Source organism: Pseudonaja textilis, chromosome 3, assembly GCF_049901715.1.
Source record: "Pseudonaja textilis isolate UNSWEBS1 chromosome 3, rPseTex1.2, whole genome shotgun sequence".
NCBI lineage: Eukaryota > Metazoa > Chordata > Lepidosauria > Squamata > Elapidae > Pseudonaja > Pseudonaja textilis.
The window spans coordinates 33437932-33456688 of NC_141992.1; the positions used below are offsets into that span (position 1 = coordinate 33437932).

An 18757-nucleotide genomic window follows, 5' to 3' on the forward strand; every position below is an offset into this window, starting at 1 on the left:
ATGATACAACATAAAATGGAGTCAAAAAAATTGGCCAGCCCTGAAATATTTCCCCATGGATACCTCCAAAGCAATGCACTTGTACAAAGATTATACCTAGAAGTAACTAAAGATTTTTTGCTACCCAAGTGAACTCATATTTTATTTCCACACTTTCATCAGGGACTGCCCAGTGATAAGAAGCTAAATTATTTGGATACCAAATACACAAAACGCTATTAAGTAGCTTTCCCCCCCTGCTGGTAAAAAAATGTAACACTAAATTGAACAACATTTTGCTCTTTTTTCATACCCATGTAGGTTGTTTAAGACAATTATTTCAAAAATGTTCCAAAAATGTTCACTACCATTACCCTTTGCCATTAAATATTCTAACAAAAACTGTATTATTTCATACCTACCGTGTAATGGGATTGTTACTTTTTGTCTTGTTACTGCAGTTTGTGCCATACTTAGAGCAATTTCATCAGGTGAAACAGGCATATGCTTGTCTGTTGTCAGCTTCATTGCTTCAGCATATTTTTTTTCTGCAGGTTTTGTGGGAGGGCTTTCATCTCCAAAAAGCCTTCTTTTAGCACTCCCTGCCATAGGAGAATTGTAACGATCATGAATAGAGATTGGAGACAATAGCTGCAAATCTAAAATAAAAGAGAAAAGCATTACTTCAAAATGCAGTAAATCAGAGGAACAAAAATATTTTGTGTTCGGAACTATACAAACTAGACAGTGTTCAAAAGTGGAACATATAATAATGGAATTAGTTTCCATTTTAAAGTAAATTATACTACTATATTCCACTGGAATATTTTTTGAGTTTATATAAGTTGTCACATTTATATCTAACTGAATTTTTCAGTTCTCTACAAACCAAGGAATTTACTAGAAAATGTAGTATACTCAGTTTGTGTAAAATAAGGAGTAAAGAGACAACATTATCTGAAGGATCTGTTCTTTGACAATTCACTCATTTAGAATTCCTCTCCCCAAGGGACATTGAAAATCATGACTATCACTCAGCCTTCTTTCATATTGCTTTAGAATCCATTTCCTGGTACCAATTATTGTCATTTCAATTTGGTTGCACTTTCTCAAACACATGTTACTGAAAGGGATAAGCTTTCATGAGATGCAGCTTATTTCATCAGATCATAGAGTAACTAGGCCAGTGGTGGCTAATCTTTTTGGGCTCCTGTGCCAAAAATTATGCGCACGCTTGCACACTTGCACTCGCATGCCAGCACCCAGAAGGCAATGCGCGCGCCCTCAGGCCCCCTATGCATGCACATGTAATCCCCACCCACCCATCCCCGCCACCCTCTTATCTGCATTGTGCCTCACAACTGATTTTTGGCCTCCCAAAGGCTTGAGGAAGGCTTCTGCGGGTTTTGCAGGCCCCAAAACAGCCCTGTTTCATTACTTCCTGTTTTTCCGAAAATACCGGAAGTGACAAAATGGGGCTAGTTTTCGGCCTGCAAAGGATGCAGAAGCCTGTAGAAGCCTTCCTCAAGCCTTTGGGAGGCCAAGAAAGGCCTTAAACCGGCTGAAAATCAGCTGTGAGGCATGCACATGCCCAGTGAGGTAAGTTTGCCTGCAGCTCACGTGCCAGCACAAATGGCTCTGCATGCCATCTGTGGCACGCATGCCATAGGTTCCCCATCATGGAACTAGACTGATCTAGGATTTAATATGGGATGGGGGGAAGGGAGCTGCGGGGTTATATTGATGCAGGCTACATATGAGAAGATTCCAAGTATCTTATCAATTAACAGTTGTAACATGTTAAAATCAATTGTGTTTGTGGAGACTTTCTGAGATTGCTTGAAACTTTATGTATGTGAGTCCAACAATCTCTTCAATTGTGTTTATTAAAGACTCATTTTTTCCAAAACACTCTCTTTAAGGTCTGCCATAGAATGTCTTAAGAAGTTGAAATGTTCAGATATTACTTTGTCCTTATACTAAGTCCTGATATCACATTGTGGCCATTAATTATTTTAATACAAGTCTGTCCCATCTAGAGAGGCACTGCTAACAAATCATGGTCTATAATCATATTAGAAGAATAGCATGTGAAGGCACCTTTAATCTTGAGTATGAACTTGTTGGGGCCTGTGAAAGTATAATTGGTATAGATTTGATGCTTTAAAAAATCTGAGTTTCTTGCAAGGACTGGGCAAGGGAGGCCCATAGTGGATTGATACATGTACAGAAGCATACCTGGCATATTTGAGAGGTCACTGAAAGACAGTTTGGTATAATGGTTAAGATATCAGACTAGAAACTAGGAAATTGAGTTCTAGCCTCACAAACCTTAGTCCAGTCTCTTCTCTCAGCCCTAGGAAGAAGGAACTAGTAAGTGACTTCTGAAAAATGCTGCCAAATACTGTAAACCTGCAGGGGGTAGTTGCCAGCAATCAAAACTGACTTAAAGGTATAATGTTTCCCCTGTCACTATTGCACTAAAATAGATTATTGATGCATCAGCAGCATTGGGCCACATTCATACTTGCAGCTAGCCTCCTCACTGTCTTCAACAGTATTTGAAGTATTTGCCTGTACACAGGTGGATAGCCTTGGTATGTCATGGTGGAGAACTGGATGGAAATGACAATTCAAACAAGTTTAGTTACAAAATAACCAGTTCTCTTTTCATAGTCTAGTTTTCTTATTTCCAAGCTCATATCCTTTCCTGTTTTTCTTTGGATGTTTTCTACAACTAATGCTTAAATGTAGAAATATTACAGCACTAACAACATTGAGGTAAAAAAACTTTAGTTGTATGGTTTTCAGAAAGAAAAAAATAAATTATGTTTTGTCTGGATTTTAATTAATTTAATTCTATCACTGTATGTCTCTAAGCAGATGTTCTTTTAGATATAAAATAATTCAACTTACCTCGCCTATGACTGCCCTCATGATTTGTCCGAACCTCTTTTACTCTGGGGTGCATGATAGGAGATGCTGGCATCATAGGAAGATATCCTAATCCTTTTCCTCCATTTCCTGTTTCAAAATTACTCGGAAATATTACCTGTAGAAGAAAAGGTAACAAGTTCAAAAGGTAAAAAAATCATATTGTTTTACAGTTCTGTTATAACTCATGTTTTTAATACAAAGAATTGAGCCTTCACATGTTTTAGTCAGACAGTATTTCCAGCATTTCAAATGAAAATGATATATGTATTAGAATAATTTTTCAGTATTAAATATGACTTATTTGCCAAACAGCATACTTCTTCACAGCGTGGAACTTCATCTTCTGAGGCTTGAAGGGCATCCCAAAGTACAGAGTTTTCTCTCCAGGCTAGATTTTCAAGTATCTGTTCCTCAATGCTGTTGAGGTGTTTTACCATATCTCTGGAGAGTCCTTCTTCCGAACGAATCAATACTTCAATCACCTTAAGTGCAAAAAGTAATTTAGTCACATACATACATAATACAAATCCAAATTTTATCTACCCCAATGTAGGAGCACAAAATACTTCATGTGCATTTCATTTTACAAATTTAAGCATTTGTGATTTTTCACAGCAAATGATTGTTTAAAATATTTATTTTCCTCAGAATAGTTTTTAAAAGACCATATATAATACCACTTTCTTGCATATCTTAAGCTTTTCCTGTGCTTACCTTATAGAAATAGAATGGCTTGACATTAAGAATATCAATGATCCAGGGAAAAGTTCTTGGTGAACCATATGCAAACAGCACTATTTCAAAACAACATGCAAGCAAAGAGCAATGGAAAATATCTTGTTCTAAAATGGTCTAGAAAGAAGAAGAAAATATTTGAAACCTATAATCATACAAAAATTATTATTGTTTCTTTTTAAAATTTTAAAAATATTTGGAATACCAAATGGATTATTTGGAATTATCTGAAGTTAGATTTTATGGAAATTACTAACATCATAAAGTAACCATGATACTCAATTTTCTGAGTATGAAGAGCTCCAATATTACAACTCATCACAATACTTATTTATACTGCAGTGAAGCAGCCAAAGTTAAGCATTGATACAATAAGCAAAGAACAATAGGTGCCATTGACTCATTTGTTGAATAATGATTAATAGAATATCAAAACATCAATGTCTTAGAAACATGTTGATAGAATATTGCTACTGTGTTTCTCACAAAATAAGGCCAGGCCTTTTTTTTTTTGACCCCTGAAAAAACAGCTAGGCCTCTTTTTGGGGGTGACTTAATTTCCTCCCCCACCTAGAGCGGCCCATTTGCATGTACCTCGCCGCGAGGCCGCTTCTATCAGCCGACGAAAGCTCCCTGAAGGCAGAGTCCCCAGCTGCTTCAGGGCAAGGCGTGGCTGCCTGTGTCCCCTCGCCTTTAGGCAGTCTCTTTCAGGCGATGGAAGCTCCCCAAGTGCAGTCATCGGCCACTTCGATCGGCCAGTAGAAGCGGCCTTGGGGCGAGCGCACACACACACTCCCCTCGCCGCAAGGCCACTTCTATCAGCCGACAAAAGCTCCCTTGAAGGCAGAGTCCCCAGCCACTATCGGCCGATCGAAGTGGCTGGTGACTGCACTTGGGGAGCTTCTATCACCTGAAAGAGACTGCCTAAAGGCGAGGGGACATGGGTAGCCATGCCACGCCCGAAGCAGCTGGGGACTGCCTTCAGGGGGCTTTCGTCAGCCGAAGCAGCCTCACGGCGAGGGGAGTGTGTGTGTGCGCTCGCCCCGAGGCCGCTTCTACTGGCCGATGACTGCACTTGGGGAGCTTCCATCGCCTGAAAGAAACTGCCTAAAGGCGAGGGGACACAGGCAGCCACGCCACACCCTGAAGCGGCTGGGGACTCTGCCTTCGGGGAGCTTCTATTAGCTATCAGGGTATTCTAGTCTAGGCTACCTTCAGGGCACTCCTAAAGGTAAATTTTCTCCCCACCCCTCTGCCCTTCCCCCACATTTCTCTTCACCTCATGTAGTTCTAACGAACGATGTGAGAAATGGCAGGGAAACGCATGGTTTAAATAGTCCTAAATTTTGGGGGCGGGGCTTAATTTCACCTCATGCCTAGAAAGCATGCTGGGCCTTCCTATTGGTGGAGGCCATATTGCTGGAGAAACACGGTAATTTGAGAAATCAGTTTTATTTTCTTCTTTTGCAAAATAATCAAATCATTATTACAGAACATAATTCATTTTTCGCACCCATTAGTTCACTATCCTTGTATAAGATCACAAGATCACTGAATTTAAAAAATCCCTTTAATATATAAATTTTCAACTCAATGGTATGATAGTTATTATTTTGAACTTTGAATTGCAATCTAGTTTTCCATCACCCTCCCCAAATTTAATAAAACACGGTACCTGCTGTTTGAATTATCCACCAGAAAGCAAACATTTAAAGGACATTAAATACAATGGCCCTGCTACTAACACAATGTCTAAAAGAGGTATTTTGGAATCCTTTAAGATTTGTGAGAAATAACAGAACTTTAGCCCAATGTTATTTATTTCTTTGTGGAAGAAATTTCTTTACGAAACCCATCCAAACAGATTTGTTCAGGAATATTTCAGTTCATGTAGATTCTGGAGAATCATAGCTTTGAAGAACATTTTTCACAATAAAATATCATTTCCAAAATAAGATAATTCACATGTGAATTGAATGAAGTAACAATAATCTGTGAAAAATATCAGAAGATGTGAGAAGTACCAAAATGGGACATTTTTGACAGACCATGGAGCCTTCATATAGAATGAGGTACAGGTAGTCCTCAACTTATGAACACAATTGAGCCCAAAATTTCCATTGTTAAGCAAGTTGTTAAATGAGTTGTGCCCCATTTTATGACTTTTTGTGATGACCTGGACCATGGCACAAAGGCAACACAATCAGATAATCAGTAGGAATCCCTTAATTAGCTCCAACTTTGCCCCCAATGTCCTGGTTACCTTCTGGGCTGGAAAAAAACTCTCCCAACCTTTGGCTACAGAGAATCAAGTCCAAAATGTGGTCAACAAAAATTGTAACCATAACTCCAGTCAAGGCAAGATGAGGTAATTAGTCGGGCAGGACAAGAGAAGGAATTCCAGACAGCAGTAATGCAACATGGTTGAGAGGATGCCAGGAATGCAGATAACCAAAGTCAACACAAGATAAACTCACGTTTGTTCCCAGAAGATGCCACACTCAGAATGCATCTCTTTTAAACTCTTCCCAGGTGTGGCTAATGAAGGTAATCAGGGCCCTTTCCTCCCCCGTAAGCCATACAACCCACGTTGCTCTCTTCTCTGTTCCTCCCTGCATGCCCTTGGATGAAGATGGGGTGGGCCTGGGTCTTCCTCTGAACTCCCTTTCCCTTGTTCTAACTCTCCACTGCTCTGCCCAGCTGGATTTTGCCCTTCTCCAGCTTCCTCCACAGCCAACAGAGCCACACTCCCACTCCCTGTCAGCTGTTCGTCTTCCTCCTCGGATTCAGACTCCGACAGGGGCATTATATCTTTTTTGCCATGGTTGTTAAGCAAAGCACTGCTTAGTTGTTAAGTAAATCATGTAGTTGTTGTGTGAATCTGGCTTCCACCATTGACTTTGCTTGCTAGAAGATAGAGCTAGGGATGTTACAAATAACCCATGGTCAGTGCAACTGTCATAAATACATGTCAAGTTGTCAGGCACTCAAATTTTGATCACATGACACAAAACAGGAGTCTCCAATCCCCCAGGCCACAGCCCACTACCAGTCCCTAGCATGTTTGAAACCGTGTCACACAAGTGATAGACAAGCATGCTTGAAGCTGCATACCTGCACTTGTGTGAGCGACAGGCAAATGTGCATGCATGAAGTTCCACTCATGTGAGTGGAGCTTTGCACACATGCACAAGTCCCCTCCCAGGCATGATATTCCCCTCTGAAAAAAAAAATCTGAAAAGTAGCCAGGGGTGCCTTTTTTTCCTGACCTCGCCCTCCTCCCCAAATCTAATCAACCGCCCCACACCGCCGACAGGATCCTGGAGGCACCAGATCCTAATTATCAACGGCGGGAAGGGAGTAAAAAAAGAAACGGGAAAAAATTCAGAATTGTTAATCAAGGGAGCTCCGGTTCTAGTCGCCACTCCAAGCTCTTTTTTTTTTTCCCCTCCACGCGACTTCCCGCAGGGGAATTTTCCGGTAAATGAACATTGCTTTCGCTCTCCGGAGGGAGCTGCAGCTGTCTGGCTCTTTCCACATCTCCGCATCCCTGGGAACCCCCCCACCATGCCACCCCCGTCTTCTTCCCTTCTCCCGCCTTCCCCTGCCTCGCAAGGTAGGTAGCCAAGCCGCTGTTCGGCTTGTCCCCTTGCCAAGCCAGCCAGCCAGCCCGCACGCCCGCTGCAGGGATGATTTGCCACCATGGGAATGAGGCTCGACACTGCCTCTCCAGACTCCCTCCAAAAGGGTTTAACGTTTGCGCAGCTCTTACTCCCTGGCGAGAGAAACCAACGGACACAGGGAGGCAGACCCAAAATTCGCCATCCATAACACATTTTATTTTTATTTTTTTCTTTCTTTCTTTTTTTTGCATGCCTTGAGAAACACAACTTCCTTCTCCCAACCACCCAAAAGAAGATGATGACAGCGGGAGGCAGGAGTCACTTTCTCCCTTGCAAGCCCCCCAGCTCCCGGGGCTGGCGAAAAAAGCAAGAGCCCTTCTTACAATCTCTGTCTCTGTTACCGGAATACAGTCAAGCCCTTTCCAGCATGCGCGATTCACCACCGCCGCTTTGCACCTTGCAAATACAAAAACCACGGAGGGCTCCGGGATTTTGTTTTTGCAAAGAGCAGCACGAGCAAAGAAGAGCAGCCAGCCAGCAATCTGCTACCGGTAATCCAAACTAATAGCGCTGCTTATTGAGTCGGAGGTGGGGGGGGGAGGTAGGAATTAGGGGGAGGGGACAGAGGGGGTGAGGAACAGGAGAGGAGATGCCTTGGAAACCATGCAAGAACTTTTCTGCTTCCGATTACCCCCATGCTTACAAGTTGCAAAGGAAACACGGAACTCAAAACAGCCCAGCTGCGCGGCTCGGCTCGGTTCGGGTCTTCCTCCCCACCACTTAAAAACATGGAGTTCCAGCGCTTCCCACGCTTGCAAGCGGAGAGAACCGGCTGGCTTTTTTCCACCGACTAGTAGCAACTTTGCAAAAAAAGCATAATAATGATAATAATGATGATGATGATGATGATCGGAAAATAAAAAAATTGGAATTCCGATTTTAGTCGGAAGAATATCATGTATGCCTCCACTTTGCTTGCGTGAGTGGAACTTGGCATGAGAGTGCATGTACCCACCACTCATGCAAGGGGAGCTTCATGTGCAATGAAAGGACCCACCACTCGTACGCAAAACTTCATTTGTGTAAATAGAGGGTCCATGTCCACCACTCGCAACAATGGAGCTGTGTGCACATTCACCCACTCACACTCAACCTCCCCGTGCCATGCCTACAAGCTGTAAAGATTGGGGACCACTGATCTAAAGGACAAAATGAACTGGAGGAAAAGTAATATAAATGAAGACTGATGTGCTCAAGCTACTTTATATTGATATTTGGTTCAACTACAGAATTGTTGCTTCTCAAAAAATTGACAAGGTTAGTGTCTCCAGTTCTTCTCAAAACCTTTTAACCAGAAACACTAAAACTTACTTATGAGATCTTCTCAGTATGTGCTCCATCAAAAAACCTTGTATAAATTTAAGCCAAATTCTATTTTTAGAATGAAAAAACAATTAAAGCAAATAACAAGTGAATTATGAAACCGTTTGATTTTTTTAAAAAATATTCTATTATTTTTCTACATAGTTCTGAACTTACAGACATGTCTTTGCCAGGCAGCCTTCTCTTTTCTTGTATCATTATAGTTTCCAAACTTTTATAATACAAAATTTCTGCCAATTTTAATCGGTGAAGAGCGAAATCTGAAAAATTAAGTCAAATACTGATGTTTAATGATTAATAATGCATAAATAAAAAGATTAAAAGCTTGTCCAGTTTATCTGTAATTTTTCTATAAAACAGTATGTGACTTTATATTGATAAAGAAGGCATTAAAGGCACATCTTAAAGAGTAAATTGTATGCAGTATTATCAAACAACAATTTCCGCTATTTTTAGTATTTATATTTGAGTAAATGAATATAGACCTGTTAATGCAGGAGATATTTAATAATAGTTAGAAAAACCCAGCATAAAACCTGTGGATAAATATATGCCAGATTTGTTATAACTTCTTATGTAAGTAATTTGTTATTATTCTATAATATTCATATATGCATATACATATCCAGATAGATAGATAGATAGATAGATAGATAGATAGATAGACAGACAGACAGACAGACAGATATACATACAGATATTGATCACAATACATACTATATACATAGTGGAAGAGAGTCTTGATAGTTAACAAGGTTGATACTATATGATATAAAGCTATTACAGAAACTAATTGTTCTGTCTCAAAAATTGTGAAGCCTCCTCCCAGAAGGTAACAAAAAAAACTGGTCATGGAGAGGATGTGTAGCGTCCCTGACAATACTGTGGACCCTGGTCAAGCATCATTTATATGCTATATCCTGGATAGAAGGAAGTGAACTTCCAATAATTTTTTCTGCCATCTTCACCACTCTCTGCACCACCTTCCTGTCTGAAATAGTAAGACTTCCAAAGCACACAATAATACAATGCGACAGGATGCTTTCAATCATGACAGGATGCTATAATATTATATAATTGATGTTATTTAATAGATTTAGAGGTCACCAAATTCTAAAACTGTCTTTAGTCCTGTTTGTACTCTAGAAAATCAATCATTATTTTGTTTACTTCTATAAAACTAGCAAAATGGAACAAATTTTCTCGATAAAATTCTAGACAAGGATTTTCATAAGAATAAGCAATTTTAGTGGAACCATTTCATTTCCAGACTCTTCAGAGGAATATAAAAATTCTTGAGCAGAATGTTTTAAGTCTTCTTTTGTAATACTTTATACCTTCAAAGTTATAATATAGAGAACAATCAGAGTCATCTGTGAAATAAAGTTTGCATTTTTATGGTAGTAATTGTTCATCAAAACAGGGACCAACAATATATAATTTCCTACATTCTATGCAGTTAATTAGCTGTTAATTAACTCAATTAACACACGTCCAATGTGTATCTCTGAGACCGAAGAGAGAAATATTCTTTTAATAGCTTTGGCTTTGCGACATATAATTTTTTTCATGTTCTTACCTAAATGGCATACTAGTTGATTATTGACAGAGAGAGTATAATTCTGACGGAAAATATCACCTATCTTTTTTACTCTTTTCAGGATATTCTCCATAGGATTCCGTATACATGATCTATAGTAGAATATAAAAAAGACATACTTTAAACATGATTAGCAAATAGCATCATGTTTAAAATAAAACATTAATATGCATTCAAACTAATTACAGGTGATGTAATATTTTTTAAAATAAACTTTACAAACAAAAAGTCTCCCATGATCATTTTAACAAATAGGTGCTTAATTTTCCCTGGTATCATTTGAGGTTACAATTCAGGAAACATAGCATAGTTGTTTATTATCAAATAAAACATCAAATATTCTAAGATATCATCAGAAAAATGAAAGACAGAAGTTAGAGATATGAGCAACATAAAGCAAATGAAATACAACTTACTCAAAAATAGCTACAAGCTGTTCACTTGGTGCATTTTTCAACCCTGCTACAATACTTTGTAACCGGCTCACACTCTGTGTTGCAGAAGCAACTGGTGTAATTACTGATTCCTTCTCTTTCAAATAATTCCTGCCAGTTAAAGGGGTTGATGGTGCAAAGGATCTTTTCTGAAAGTCAAATTAAATTTGTTTAAATTGTTTTGGCCAACTGGGTAGACCAACACCACTATATAAATTTCAACAATTACAACATTACAACAGATTCATTCTCAGACTTTCCTATGACAACAGGTCTTTTGTGCCAAAATCTATTGAGTTTCAGATAGTCTGAAATGGGTGGAGAATATCGCTGTTCCTCACACAACCCTCCCGCCTCCAAATCTTTCAATTATATGCACAATGAATTATGTATGACCTGTAAAATTATTGGTTTCAGCTAATATGGCAAGTCTCTATCCATCATGGTGGAAATAAACCTTAATCATTTTCAGTCTATATACCTCCTACATATTCAGTTCCTGACCTCTGAAAATCAGTTACGTAATAGTTTAGCAGTAAGTTCAACATACTTTCCACATATTTGGCAATATTCATTTATCTGCACTAAAAACAGATTAACCATTCCAGCGGTGTGAGAGCACCATAGAAAGATCCTTTTTTCAAAATTTTTATAACTGCTTGCCATGTCAGAGATAATTAATGACTAGGCTAAAGATATTCCATTCCAGTTATTCTTTAATATTCTTTAAGACTATAACAGATGCATTTGTTTAAAACAAATTACCTCAAAATGTTGTTGAAGATGACATTCAGCATGAGCTCTTATATTTCCGCATGGTGTAGCTGCACAACATTTTTGAGGTGTTCCAATTTCTTCTTCTGCGTCTGCTCCCAAGAAAATTCTTTCATCAAAATCACCTTTTGTGAGAACATATTCTTCATATTCTTTATTCAGGGCTTTGCTTAAAAAACAAGTAATACGTAATGTTGATTTATTATTCCTTATTAATATATACTCAATTATATTTTTTCTTATCTTCCTGCTGATTAAAAAAAATGAATACATTGATGTGATAGCAGGGGAAATGAAGCACCCACAATTGTATTATATAAAGATCTTTAAAACTCCAATCTTCTTTCATGATGCTGGAAACATTCTGATTAAATGCTTAGAGACCGCTCTGAGAGGGACCAACAGACCGAAGCTGTGGACGGTTGTCTGGCCCAAACCGGTTGTTGTATGCCTGCCGTTATGCCTTTTTGAATTGCCAACTCCATCCATGCTCTCATGCTGGCGGGGATTTCCTCCGGAAGTTGCTCTTCCTGACAAAGGCCAGCTGCAGTTGGTGTAAATGTCGCCTCCAGGGCCCTCCTTGGGGTGGGCACAGTAGAGGGGGCCTCTTGGAGAACCTGTCTAGCTATGCTGTGCCTTCTAGACAAGTCCTGGGGCAAGGGCTTGGGGCCTGAGCGGTGTTAGGAGGAATGTGTGAGGATGATGCAGCCTGTCCCGTTTCCCTGGTACGTTTTTCGACCTGTTTTTCTAAGTTTTTCCTTTTCAGCTGCCTTGAGGGCTTTTTGGGCTCCGTGGACTTGTCCTGGGTCTTGGATACCACTCTGGATTTAGAATTGTAACTGCTTGCCATTATAGATCTTGTTTGTCAAGCTCAATATTTAAGGAGACTGTGAGGTGTGGTGGCTGGCACACCTAGGGGCCTGCTCCCTTAAGGGGCATGTGATCCTTGTTAATAGTTATTCCCCCTTTGTTTCTTCTTCTTCTTCTTTTTTTGTTTTGGGAAGGTAATGAACCCTCCTTCAATTTGCTTCCGAATTGATTAAACTTGCAATTGTCCAATGAGAAGATTTAAGAGAGAAATTTGAATGAAAACCAATTCTAGAAACAATTTCAGAACGAATTCCAATTTAGGTGCAGAACACCCCCTCAGACCAATATCCTGTAATAAGGACAAAGAGGCCTGCAACTGGCAACCTGCACAGACATTAAAACCTATTGCATATAGTTGAGCTGCTTAATTGGTTGCTGTGAGGCTGAGCCAGCAGACTAAAATTCGCTACCACCCAGAGAAACTGGGGGTAGGGAAGCCTTTCCCCAGGTCCCCAGGAAGGGAAACCTAGCAGGGAAAATCCTCCCAGTCAACAACCAGACCGATGGAATCGCCATGCGGCTGACTTAAAATGGCGGCCACCTCATGGTGCGATGTGGGGAGAGCAGCTAATCATTGCCCGATCTGCCGCAGGCAAAACCGCTCAGTGGGAAGGGTACAGAGGCTAAGTCTCTGCCCTCGAAGATGCTCTGCGGGGGAAAACTTCAGTCGCTGTCTGTGCACTCGTTGTTGGGAGCTGCACCAGACGATCAGAAAGAAGATTTTCTTTTGTTTGCGGTTTTGGAGGCTTTCGCCTCAAGTGAAATCAGATCGTTCAGAGCAGCAGGTAAACGATCGGAAAGATAAGCCTCTGTTCTTTTTTTGAGAGCCTCTGTTCTGTTTTGAGGCCGCCGCCTCCATTGCGCTTGTGCTCTTAATCTTGCGAGCAATTTAATAAGTCCCGACGGCCAGATGGTAATGTGGAAAGCCTACGGAAGCTACAGAGGTTTCTAATGAATGAGGGATTCCCCAAATGTAATAAAGCACCAAACCTCGGTCTGTAATTCTCTGAAATTTCTAGCTTTATTCCAGCCAAAGTACAAACTGCCTGTTTCTATGAAGGCTGAGCTAAAACTGGGGGCGCTAATGAGGAGTCCCATGGAGGAGGAGGAGTGTCCTCACAATTAAGCCCAGTCTATTTTGGAAGAGACTGAAGCACCTCCCACTACTGGATGCTCTGAACAGCTCATGGGAGAATGGGGTAGTTTCAAAGTTTTTTTATTTCTAGGACTTGAAATCTAACATAAATAAATTCCCTAAATCCTATCCATAGCCTGTTCAGGGTAATTATAATATGGTTTCACCTAACATTCATAAATACTCCCCAACAGCAATTCACCTTATATCCCAGAGACAACAGTAAAAACATTAGTATTAAAAATCCAGTGAGCAAATATTCCAACAGCTACCATGTTTGTTATTCAAAATCAATCTAATTTGCATGCTAAAATCACACAGAACAGCCACTTTTAGAATATTTTAATATATATTTTAAACAGTGTGATTAAACAAAACACTTACTTGTTATTTACAAAGTTGCTTGGATCCAAGAGACAATCTCCTTTTAAAATCTAAAATCATTAGAAAAGCAGAAACAGATAAACAAAAACGTATCAGATTATTTTCTGATAGTCTAAGTAGTTTGTTGTAGTTAGGAAACTAGAATTGAATATTGCTTTCTTTTATTAAACTTTTTTAAATAAAAGAAAGCAATATTCAATTCTAGTTTCCTAATTTTTTTATCCACTCATGCAAAGCTCATAAGCTTCTAGTTTATTATGTCAGAATTAATACTTTATTGTGAAGATAAGTGTTCTCCTAGAGAACTGTTACTATTCAAACACTGAGTAAAATTGAAAATAAATAATAAGCCCACCTCTCTGTACGTCAAAATTGGATTGCAATACAGGTAGTCCTTGACTTACGACCACAATTAATCTCAAAATTTCTGTTGCTAAGCAAAGCATTTGTTAAGGGAGTGTTCCCCATTTTATGACTTTTCTTGCCATAATTGTTAAGTGAATCACCAGAGTTAAGTTAGTAACATAGTTGTTAAGTGCATCTGGCTTTCCTATTGACTTTGCTTGTCAGAAGCTTGCAAAAGTTGGTCACATGGCCCTGGACCACTGCAACTGTCATAAATGTAACTCAGTTACCAAGTGTCTGAATTTAGATCATGTCACCATGGGGATGCTGCAATGGTCATAAGTGTGAAAAATGGTCAGAAGTCACTTTTTTCGGTGCAGTTGCAACCTCACTAAATGAACAGTTGTATGTCAAGGACTACCTGTACCCATACTGTTACTAAACAGAGAGACCATTGCAGGAATGGGATCCGACCGGTATAACTACCGGTTCGGTGATTTACCTTTTGCACGTGTGAACATTGTCAGCTTGCAGCCTGGACAGCTGAGCAGCGCTGCACGCAGGTGCACAGCAATTGGAAAAGCACTTTTTCCCTGCTTTTTCAACTGCAGCTGTGCCACACAAAGCAGCTGAGGTTGAAAAAGCAGGAAATAAAGGTCAGGTAAGAGCCCGGGCAGGCGGGTGGGCTAAAACAGCAGCAGACATAGAACCGGTTCTATGTCTGCTGTTCTTTAGAGCTACCAGTTCTACAGATCCAGGCAGAACCAGTAGAATCCCACCCCTGGACCATTGGTAATTGTAGAAACAAATGCTTTCTTTGTAGATGCCTTCAATAGAGAAATCATAATCAACTACCAATCCTAATATTTCTTTAATTTTAACTATTTATATTGTAGGCTCCAACCTAAGCACTGTTCAGCTTTATTGTTCTTGAACTCCTAGAATTCTCAACTATGGCAATGCTCATGGAGAATGCTGGGAGTTCCAGAAGTCCATATTTCTGAAAAATATCATGTTGGTGAAGATGCCATATTGTAATACACTAACACACTGTATAACAGTGTTGGTAGAAAGGTTGTTTGTAAGAGTTGAATTGCTTGATAGCACTAATAAGTACAATAGGCAGAGTGTTTCTAACTTCTGATCAAAGCCAGAAGAAAAAGGGTTTTTGGGGAAAAGGTAAATACAGTGCTATAATTTACAAGAGATAAAGATTGTAGTCAGAGGTGATATTCAGCCAGTTCAGACTGGTCCTGGCGTACCAGTAGCAGAAATTTTGACTAGTTCAGAGAACTGGAGAACCTCTAGCTGGCTCTGCCCACCCACCCCCACCTTTACTTCTCTTACATTCCCTTGTTTTTTTAGCTCAACTGATTTGCATGGCAGAGCGGATTGTCGCGCCTCAGCTGAGCTAAAAAACAGCAGAACTCACCAATGTTGACACAGAGGGCGGTCCTTGAGCCCTGCCCGCACACACACAAAGCGCTCTCTTAAAAGCAGCAAGAAAAAAATTTGGAAACTCACCAATTGTAGTTTCATAGCTAAATCTTTGACAGTACATTTCCAAGTATTCATTTAAAATGAACATTCCAGATAAAAATTGTTCCTCCTAGCCATGAAAACTTTAAACACAATTACATGATTAGTTACTCATAATTACTTTTGATTGTATACCTTCCTATCATAGAGCTTTGAAATATATGGCTTAAAGTAATGTTCTTTTATGCCTTTGGCATCTACCAAAAGTCCATCATGTAATTCACACAGTGTAGAAATAATGCATGGTGGCCTTTCAGAAGTTCTGGAGTCAGTTGTATGAAAGTCTTCTTGCAAACCTTTACAAAAAAAGAAAAGAAAAGCTCAATAAATTTATTATGTATTCATTTTTAAAAACAAATTAAAAGTTTGCATTGTAGTTGGGAGAAGATAATAAGGAATGTACCTTTGAAAGATGGATTTATTAAATCTTTTTTATATGGACACAAAAGTGCACTTGCAAAAACCATATCCAAGCAGCATAAAAGTAAATGATATGAGTTCACTAGATCATCTCCAATCATACTGAAATTACCTTTAAAACAGAATACATCCAGTCATTTAACAATACAGCTAAAATATTTAATAAAAAACAGGCAATAAAGTTTAGTCATTATAAAATTACCCTTTGTGTAGACAAATAGAGTCCAGCAGAAGTTGAATAGATCTTTAGCACTACAGGGTACCCGTCTGTTGGAAGAGAAGTCTCATTTTAATTCTAAATTATTACTTAGAATTACTGAAAATAACACAGAAGACTTAGATTCTATTACTTTTAAGAAGAGCCATAAATGATTATAGCAACTTAACACACCATTTTGGTATGTTCAAGCATCTGCTACCATACCAATCCTATTGTATCCATGTTTTTACATATACAATATTCCATTAAAAGGTTCACACCATATTATACAAGCCCTTTACTTTCTCAACTACATTACTGAGAAAGATGTCTTGGAGTCTGTATACCAAGGAATTTTATAATATCATATATTTCTATTGCTCACTTTACTTTTTTTAGCAACATGAAATCAAAAATATCACAAAACCTTTGAACATCTTACCTTTGTTTCCTGCTTCTTTGAAATTTAGGTTGTTCTTCATAAGGATTTTTAAATATATCTAAAAAGATTGGGGTATATTTTTTGAATATTACTGTGGACACTTCAAAGTTTCTCTCCAACTTCTCTATTCTCTCTCGAAATTCTTGACACAGGTTTGACATGTCCATCCATTTTTTCATTTTACTAAAAAACTGAATTAAGCTTAAAAGAAAACAAATCAAATTATATATTTAATTTCCGTAGATATTCTCAGTCTATTTTATAACAATTTCATTCACAATGCATTAATACAAGTGTATCACTTAATGTTAATGAACACAGCTGAAAATGCAAATAGACTTCACTAAAACTGCTAACTGTATTAATATCAAAGTCATTAGGTAAACATGACTGAACCAGCTAATTATAATCCTGTAAAATAGGCATGTGAAAAATGGTGATTAGCATTACTCGGTGTACTTGATTACACTGATTTGTTGAACAATGGTTTATGAATACACTAACAATGGCTGGATTCATACTATACACTAAATCAAACAAAAATCACATTATAGTTTAATATTTAATTATTTGACTAGACCGCCTACTTACATAAAGTCTTACGTCCAATATATTAATGTTATTCTTTCTTTGGAATTCTTAATAAAAAACAAGATCAAGTCTCTGTGCTACTCTTAACAATGACCTTAAGTCATTTTTATTTGCTTTTGGTTTAGCATATTGTATTTACTCAATTATTGTGGCTTATAAAATACCATAAAGACATTTTTCTGTCAGTCATCGTTCCTTATCCCTTACAACATACCATGTCTTAGACTGATCTGTTCAGTTAATATAATTACTATATCCCTCTTTACCTTGCTGCCTATGATCCTTAATAAGAAACAGTAAATACATTTAACGCTGAACTGTTACATAACCATTTTAATATCACAACAAAAATGCTTTATTTAGGTAACAATTGATAATGCTTTATTTAGGTAACTAGTAACATAATCATTGTTATAACATTAACCAAAGTGCAGATACCAAGTTCACTGAAATTCCCACAAGGAATGTTAATCTCACTTGTATCAGGGGTAGACAATAAGAATAGGCATTCATTTATGCAAGCTTTGAACTGAAATTAAGATTTCTATTGCACTTTTAGACTAGAATGGCACAGGGAATATTGTTTAAAACAAAAATACCTTAACTTTGCAGAACGCAGAATTCTGGTCAGTGAGACACAATTTCCTTTCATCAAACTACTTCCTACAGTAGGCACTACACTTCTACGGCAAGCAACATAGAGAGCACAAGCCAACCAATGTATAACGTCTCCCTGCAAAAATACGTTATTTACAGTCTTTAGGAGTAATAATGCTGATTATAGTGTGAATAAATACTCACTTTTATAAACCAAGTAGCTTTATAAATTATTAAGAGCAATTCTGATTTGGTAGATGAAAAGTTTTTTAATGTATTTAATTTACAACATTAAATGTAAAATTTAATAAATACTTCTTTAACTCAAGCTATGTTATTTCACTTTATTAGAATATTTTAATTGTTGATATTTTAAATTTAAATGACTCCTACTGTTATAAGAGATTGTGCCTAAATATAATTTTATTTTCATTCAGTGTTTTATGTTTTTATGCTTATTCATTTTACTGCTTTAAGCAGCTTTCTATTCTGATTATTGGATGAAATAAAGTAAAATTTAATTAATTTTTTTATCTTTAAACTCCCTTTGGACAAAACCACTGGGAGGCAAGTTCTTTGAAAGATCTATTAAAATATATGAACTACATTCTGATATGATTGCCAGTTTACAAAGAATAATGGTGTACAGCATTTCACGTGAAAAAAATTACTTCATTTTTCAATTGAATTCTCAATGTCATAATTCTCTGCCTTGCATAGTCACATGAAAACAGTTCTTTTAAACCAAAGAATCTAATAACTACCAGTAG

The 18757-nt window shown here is 38.1% G+C and overlaps 1 protein-coding gene across 1 annotated transcript in view; it reads right to left on the reverse strand.

Annotated features, from left to right (window-relative positions):
* RBL1 (RB transcriptional corepressor like 1) overlaps positions 1 to 18757 on the reverse strand; it is a 31352-nt gene that overhangs the window by 10047 nt on the left and 2548 nt on the right. The window contains exons 2-15 of the mRNA XM_026697670.2: positions 17990 to 18123; positions 16800 to 17000; positions 16361 to 16425; positions 16142 to 16270; positions 15874 to 16034; positions 13855 to 13904; positions 11457 to 11634; positions 10674 to 10840; positions 10237 to 10349; positions 8814 to 8917; positions 3631 to 3768; positions 3234 to 3398; positions 2896 to 3031; positions 402 to 638 (exon numbers count right to left, since the gene is read on the reverse strand). Of these exons, the coding sequence (XP_026553455.1) occupies positions 402 to 638; positions 2896 to 3031; positions 3234 to 3398; positions 3631 to 3768; positions 8814 to 8917; positions 10237 to 10349; positions 10674 to 10840; positions 11457 to 11634; positions 13855 to 13904; positions 15874 to 16034; positions 16142 to 16270; positions 16361 to 16425; positions 16800 to 17000; positions 17990 to 18123 (1978 nt within the window). The remainder of the gene's footprint in view (positions 1 to 401; positions 639 to 2895; positions 3032 to 3233; positions 3399 to 3630; positions 3769 to 8813; positions 8918 to 10236; positions 10350 to 10673; positions 10841 to 11456; positions 11635 to 13854; positions 13905 to 15873; positions 16035 to 16141; positions 16271 to 16360; positions 16426 to 16799; positions 17001 to 17989; positions 18124 to 18757) is intronic.